We start from the raw sequence: 7,885 nt of genomic DNA, 5'->3' as shown, positions 1-7,885 counted from the left end.
CACCACACTTCAGGAGGGATGTGGACAGCATTGAGAGGGGCCAGAGGAGGGCCACCTGCATGATCAGGGGGCAGCAGGGCAGGCCCTACGAGGAGCGGCTACGGGACCTGAACCTGTTCAGCCTCCACAAGAGAAGGCTGAATGGGGATCTAGTGGCCTGTTACAAACTGGTCAGGGGGGACCAGCAGGCATTGGGGGAGTCCCTGTTCCCCCGAGCACTCCCAGGAGCGACTAGAAATAACGGTCACAAGCTGGCAGAGGGTAGATTCAGACTAGACATCAGGGGGCACTACTTCAGTCAGGGCGGCTAGGACCTGAACCAATTTCCAAGCAAAGTGGTGCTGGCTCCTACCCTGGGGGTCTTTAAGAGGAAGTTAGACAAACACCTTGCTGGGATTGTTTGACCCCAGTATTTTTTTGTGCCATGGCAGAGGGTCGGACTTGACGATGTGCTCAGGTCCCTTCCAACCCTACCAACTATGAAAAGGTATCCTGACCCTTTAAGTCATTTAAAAAAGTACCTAACAGAGCATTACCAAAGTCAGAAAGGTACACTTTAAAAAGAAAAAGAATTGAAGGAACACAAAACTATTGAATAATCATCATCCTTTACAGGGATAGAAAGGCAGAGAAATGTCAACTCCAAAAACAAGTAGTGCCAACACTTGAGTTTTCTTAATCACGAGCTTAAGGGTTAAATGCATGCTCCCTAACTTCAAAGCACACTAATTAGTTCATTCTCCATCTCTTAAACATCATGTGAAGCATTGTTGCTAGAAATTTTAAAAATTTGTTGCTATTCCTTGGTTTTGCCAACACCTACATAACTTGCTGGATTAAGCATCTGACCATTTCCCAAATTCTTAATTATTCCACTTTCAACATATCATTAAAGTCACCGAATTATTGAACAAAGTTAACATACCCACTCGCTACAAAACCCTATGAGGGAAATAAGATGCTGGCCCCCTCTACAAGCTGCAGGTATTGCAATTAACTAGTTAATTGTGCAATTACCTTAAGACAAGCTACACATGCAAAGTAGTGATCACTCCATAAAGAGCTCCAATCAGCTATAAAGTTAGACCTAAAAAAATGTATGCTAATTTTACAGCTGGTTGCTATCAAGCTTTAATTTGCATGCATAGCAGGGGCTCCCTGTTAGCCGATGGGTCTTGCAGCTGCAGGGGTGCACTGTGCCCAGTGCAAAACCCTCAAGTCCTGGGGATCATGGCTGACCTGATCCCCAAGGCTCAGAAGTGTATGAAACCCCCAGCATACATGGGGCTCAGTCCCAGCTTTGCTAGACATGCTGTCTGGACCTGACGGGGCACCCAGTCACAGCTATACCTTACACAGCTGGGACCAAAAGTCCCTACAACTGTGATGGGGTTTCCCAGATGAGGGACCCTGCTTCTAACCAGTGCAAGGGGAGCCCAGGATTGGGCTCCCCCAGAACCAGCAATAAGGTGCAATGGGATCTAGTGTGCGATCCCACATTCACATCTGCTATTCGTGTAAGTCATGCCTTCTGCCATGCCAATGTGGATCTCACACTAAATCAAATCATGCCTTTACCTGCACATGTAAAGAGGGCCATTTAGTAGTCAAGTTTTGTTTTCAAGGTAGTTACAAGTGTCCAACTTTAAAATAAAATTGAAAAAAAAAAAAATATTGTAATTAAGGTTTTGTTCCAAGGCTAGGGAATTGTCTTGCCACAAAGGAGACCTAGAGTTTTATGACTGAACCTTGACTCCTACAGACAGACAGGCCTCAACTCTGGCTAAAGAGTACTATCAAATGTAGTCTGGTAGCAGGGCAGAAGATAACAAGTCTCCAATTCAGTGACCAAGACGATCATGGGGTTTGGGAAGAAGGTGCAGTGGGGCCTTTTCCTCATGCATGCAACAAGTATGACAGCTCAAGAACAGATTTTGTTTGGAGGACGACACTGTTCAATAGTAATTTCAGGTTTTCTTCAACTCCCTCCCCTCATAAGGTGCTAACATTCTTTACTACACTGAGAAATTTCAAACCCAGATACCACTCTCATATACTGAAGATCTGACATGTAAAGATTTTGGAATCCATGTTCCAGATTTCACATAATCAGGGTTTGGTGTGGAGTGGTCAACATGCAGGTCAGGGACAGCAAGTGGCATCTTGCATCAGCTTCTGCCTCAAGTGTCAGCCAAAGGCAATGGCTGTTCCAAGGAGTGGTCCGAAAAATAAATAATAAAACAAAATGAGAGGAAGCTTATATTGCCTTGTGTGTTCTTATCTAAATCTCTGAAGACATTTACTTCAACAGTTTGTGTTCTGCTCCCTTTTCAGCGACATTACAGTTCTCAAAGTATAGGGGTGAGCTTTATTTTAGTTCACAGTTTATGGATTGAAAGTGTAGAATGTCTAATTACTGATACTTACATGCAAGGGAGAAGGGTTGGAAGCTTACTGATGTTAAGCTTACCAGTGAATCAAGTCTTTCAAAAGGTTGACAGACACTGCCCCCATCCGAACCAACTAGATTTACCTACTAACTGGTGGGGAAACTAAACTACGTTAGGAGTGGAAAATCCTGTTTCCCAGACAAAATGCAATACCATATTAGAAATAAAAGTATATGTAGTACATTACTCGGGTTCAATTTGCTTTTACATACATACCTCCAACCCCAAAACAGGAAAAATAATACTGAAGACCACAAAGATTTCAGTTTACTGTTCTAGCCATTTATTTTCCATTGAATGATATATAATTTTGATGAATTTGTTTTTCCAGTATCTTTATAGTCTTAAGAAAAATTATCCACTTAATTTGGCGGAATTATATTTATAGAAATGAAAACAGCCACCATAAAACTGTCACACATTGGAGCATAGGTCAAAAAGTGCATAATTTTAAATCCATCTTGCTGTTCAGTTCTCACATATCAATGACTAAAATACTGTATGTTTAACAATAATACTGTTTTCACTGCAGAAACTGTCTCTGCTTGGGAGGATGCATCATACACTTTGGTAAAAATCAAATCATCACACAAAGCAAACAAGTATTTGTTAGTTCTGTTGTCAGCACTGCTTGTATGGCTCAATGAGCCATGTCATCCAATACAGATTTGGACATTATCCAGAGGTGTTTCATTTAGTACAGCTACTATAAAAAGAGTGATTTACCTTTCTGCTCTCCTCCCTATATTTAATGCACAATTCACCACAGTTTGAACCAAACCAAAAATGGACTAGAGATAGTACACAGTGTGTCTCAAAGTATCTAACAAGAGCACAGGATACATTTCCAGAGGAACAGATGCACAATATAGTTTTAAGGATGAAATAGCAGCTCTTCCTTTGCACCTGCTGCAGGTCTCACTTTAAAACAGAGCTTGGCTTACACATTTCATATTTTTATAAACATAGCAACTGACAGCACAGAGAACAAATACATGAAAATGAGACCATTAAAAGGACTTATGGGAGACCCCCTCCTGTGAAAGATATTTGGGACGTCACTGGGACTGGATACAGTCATCTATCCAGTGTCAAAGTGGCTACAGGAGATGCTAGTGAGCAATTTCCAAGAAGGGCTAGCAATTCTGATGCCCCACAGGAGATGATGTTAAAAAGAAAAAGACCAATTTTCAGAGAATAGGGGGTTCAATATTCTTTCAAACCTGGCCTCTGCTTATAGTTTCAGCTTGGGCATTCAAAAGCGTGTAGCATCTAAAAAGTAACTGGACACATTTGACAAATCTTGAATTTTGTCCTTCATTTTCAATAAACATTCAAATGTATATCACTGGCCCCTGACTGAACCAAGTTTGCATTATCTAGTTCCACTGCCTGAAGTCATGTAAGACATTTGTAGTGTTGAGGCACTTTGCCATGCACAATCCATTTTTTCCACAGTGCACTGGATAGCATGGCAGAAGCCTTATTTAGCGTGCAATCTCAACACTGCACAGTTGGTTGCACATGAACTGTTGTAACATGTGGTTGCTTGTACCTTCAGCAAGGGGAGACACTTCTTTGTGTTCAATCCATCTTGCGCATATTTCACGATAGTAATCAATACTCAGTTTTAAATGCAGATCCCAATGGGCTAAGCTGTAGTAGCCTTTGGTGTAGGTCTGACAGACGTAACAAGACCATCTAACAATTTGTTCAGAGGAGCTGCAAATCTTTGCTGCTATAAGACAGTAACAATGCATATTGTCATGACAACCACTGTAAAAGCCAAATGCTTATGACCTTTCTACTCTACCTCAAAAGAAACCAACATATAGGTAATATGCCTGGTAAAAGATTTTAACCACTGCTAGAAGACAGGGCATTGCAACAAAAGCCATTCACCAACTAGCATTCTGGTCATAGATTGTGAGAAAAATATCGTTTTAAAAGTTAGATCTTTTAATCTCTTAAAGAATGAAGACTATTGTGCTGTGCATGGCCACTTTGATGGGTTAGACAGAATGATTCCCACCTCTTACCCCTCCCATTTCTTCTTTGTTGCAAGAAGTCATTATAACCAACTCTGCACAATGAAAGCAGGGAAGAGCATCTCTCATTAAATTTGACAGGGAACAGAAAAAAACAAAAACAAATGGACTTTCTATTCTCCTGTGTTTGTTTGACTAAAACAACTGAGAATGACTAAAATTAGTCAAACTGAGGAAATCAGAATTAGTCCTGTAAATTTTTTGGTCCTAAAAATTGTGAAATGCAGGATGTCAACTGGGCATTTCTGCACAGCAATGCTCTACATTTAATATGTGATGGCATTTTGTTCAACAAGATTAAATTTATACCTTGGACTGTCTTCCCTGGCTAGCAAAGACTACAACAGTGCCTTAAAGGCACTTCACTCACGAATTCAGTTCCCCACAATCATCCCATCTGGCCATCTAAATCCAGAGTAGTTAAAAGAGTCATTCTGGTGTCAAACTAACATCTGAACTAAGCTTAGAGTGTTACATTTGGTTTCTTTTAGCTCAAAGCAGAAAGGTGCACTTAGTAAAGGCACTAAGGCAGAATGCTCCCAGCAACTTACAGTGGAGTTTCAAATTAAAATGCACAGTTATCACACTTAAAGATGGCTTCCCTTAAAAAGTCCACCACAGGAAAAACCACAGGATGCCTCCACTTGTGTAGCAGAAGCTAAAAAGCCATGATTTTTATCTATAAAAAGTCATTTTATACTGTACATTTTAGTCTTGAATTCAAATGAAGGGACAAGTCCTTTTAAGGCAGGGAGGTTACGTGTTGCAATACTCAGACATTGGTATACAAGACATTTATTTGCAGTAGGATGGAGGACAACAATGGAAGAAATGGAGACAAAAATTGGACCAATCTTTTACTATTAAAACTGTTCTGACAGCAGTTCACATAACCTCCGAGATACGGCTTCTTTACTTGTTCGTAGGGTAAGCCTGTACATCTGAAAAAGAACAGGACACTATTAAAGTGGTAAATGAGAATTCAGATGGATTGATCAATAAAACTAATGGAGTTAAAAATGAACATTCCATTTGGTAACAATAAAGGCAGCATATAATTATTCTCAATATTAGGCATAAAGATCCTTAAATGGCCAGTCATTCATTGTGTCTGAGTAGTGTTCCAACAACTTTTAAACTCAGTGATGATCAATGTATCATCCCACTAGGCTTCCCCCAAACCTAACTGTTCTACAATTCATAGCTTCTCCTTCCACATACATTTTTGATTCTTGCCATCTTTCTTTAGTAAACCAAGACAAGATGCTTTGTCAACAGAACTGCCTTTGAGCAAAATCTGAAGCATTGTCTTCCTCATAAATAATTTACTCTTTTTTAAAACCACCACTGAGAATCAAAACCCTCAAATCTAGGGTTTCTTGAAGTCTAGGCATCACAAAATTTGAAGAGGCAGCAAGTATATACTCTTGGATCTTACACAGTAGAAAAAGAATTGATCATGTAGTTTTACCTTCTGCAGACTGACTGTTAATAAAAGTAAAAGGTTTTTTTTTCAATTAGAAAAAAGGGAATAAATGACAGTTTGAAACATTTTTGTGTCTGAGAAATGTAATAATCTTCAAGAGGGTATCAAAGAGAGATAAGTAGAAATGTGGTGCACTTTTACAGTAGAAGAGATGCACCTTGAGGGTGAGTTTTCCAGAGCACAGCCTCAGGGCAACTCAGAATGTCTAAAGTGGAAGAAGCCACTGGAAGTTTAAAAGTAAACTTGACTTCCAGTAGATTAAAGCCACAACCAGCTGCTTCTCACTCCATTTATTTACTCCATTTGTCATGTCCTTGTGACAAGACATTTAGCAGAAAAATCGCAGATTCAATGGAATCTGACAGACCGTGCCATGAGCGCTTCTGCTATGGCCTTGAACTTGCAACCTCTGGGCTCTCAGCTGTGCACCCTAGGTGGCTGGGGTGGCATTGGCACTATTAATTTATTGACAACTATGAAGATATCGGTAGCTACTTTTGTTCAAGATACAATGCAGCTGAACAGATGCATCAAAAGAAGTCTTGTCCATTTATTTCAAGTTCAGGCTTATTCAGCCTGCAACTATAAAAAGCAAAATACCTGTGCCTGCAGGTTGGGTTCAAGACGCAGCAAACATCCAATCTGGATAGTTTTCGTATGTATTATGCCAGCACCAACAAAATTAGCAGGGTTGGGGTCTACCTCTTCCAGCAGGGCAGAGCCAAATCCGATGATCTATCAGAGGAACAGATGCTTTATTTAGCAAGACACTGGTGGAGCAAAGCAGAAGTACAGAGTGGGAATTTCATCAGTTCTAGGCCCATTCACCAAAGCACGGCCACAGCATAATTCACTCACATAACTAGGAGATTTGTATTCAAAGCAATTAGGTTTTCAAACAAATGTTAACCCCCAAAATTTCACAATCTGAGTTTTTAGGATGGCTGTGTCCCACTACTCCAAGTCGTTTCAGAAATAGCAAGAGAGTTTACACAGAGACCTCAGTAACAAAGTCTCCAAATCCAGAACACAAATCTGTTCCTTACCATAGTTTTGAAAGCTGACATTTTTCCTTGGAGACAACTGCTTCATGAGATATCAACCATCACCCTCCAGTAGAAAATAGCATATGAAAGTTTCTTCAAAAACAATGCCACAGGTGAAGTTCCTGTTAGCTTACAATTGTTTCAAGGCTCTTTAAAGTGCTTAAGATTTTTAGAATGGATACCTCATTTTGCAGATTGCTCTAAAATGTATAGACTAGTGATTCTCAACCTTTTAAGACTCAGTGCACCCCTTGTCAGACTTGAGGCACCCCTCCAACTTTTGGAGTTGAGTGGCACCCCATTTTAAAAACAAAATTTATTACAGAGCTTGCCTCCTTGCAGAGGGGACAGGCAGTGGGGGTAGGGCAACAGCTAGGTAGAAAGAGCCTGAGCCTGCCCTTATCTCTTCACGCTTCCTTCAGTACCCTTCAAGGGATCTCACAGTAGCCTAGGGTGTCTGGAACCTCTGGTTGAAAATCACTGGTATAGACCTTACAAAAAAAGTGTAGTTGCATCTATTAATGGCAAATTTGCCTTATGTTTTAAACTCAATCAACATGACCCAAATATCCTGAAGATCAAAAAGACAAGCATTAAGATGTCAGCACCAGTACAAGAACATGTAAATGCCACTGTCCCGCTACCAAGTGGTATTTGTTAAAATACCATGGTATTACCTACTTTTGCTTTTGTGATCTCTGTATCCATTGGATGTTTTGCTTTAAAGATGTTCTGTACTTCTTGCTTTGAACTATGACAAAAAGATACAAATAAATAAGTAAATAAATATAGTGAATAGTTTCATAGTAGCTAGGGTCAGGAGGGACCTGAACAGATCATCTAGCCTGACCCCCT

At 40.2% G+C, this 7,885-nt stretch overlaps 1 protein-coding gene across 7 annotated transcripts in view; it reads right to left on the bottom strand.

The window, feature by feature from the left end:
- Positions 1 to 2,710: 2,710 nt before the first annotated feature.
- The window catches only part of LOC102381531 (AP-2 complex subunit alpha-2), a 62,595-nt gene continuing 57,420 nt past the window's right edge, over positions 2,711 to 7,885 (bottom strand). For all 7 annotated transcript variants that reach the window (XM_025195121.1, XM_025195122.1, XM_025195124.1 and 4 more), the window contains 3 exons: positions 7,712 to 7,781; positions 6,585 to 6,719; positions 2,711 to 5,439 (listed from right to left, as the gene is read on the bottom strand). In XM_025195121.1, coding sequence (XP_025050906.1) covers positions 5,362 to 5,439; positions 6,585 to 6,719; positions 7,712 to 7,781 — 283 coding nt within the window. In that variant the 3' untranslated portion in view covers positions 2,711 to 5,361. The remainder of the gene's footprint in view (positions 5,440 to 6,584; positions 6,720 to 7,711; positions 7,782 to 7,885) is intronic.

This window comes from Alligator sinensis, unplaced genomic scaffold, assembly GCF_000455745.1.
Source record: "Alligator sinensis unplaced genomic scaffold, ASM45574v1 scaffold826_1, whole genome shotgun sequence".
Classification (NCBI taxonomy): domain Eukaryota; kingdom Metazoa; phylum Chordata; order Crocodylia; family Alligatoridae; genus Alligator; species Alligator sinensis.
This window is presented reverse-complemented; position numbering and strand designations above follow the sequence as displayed.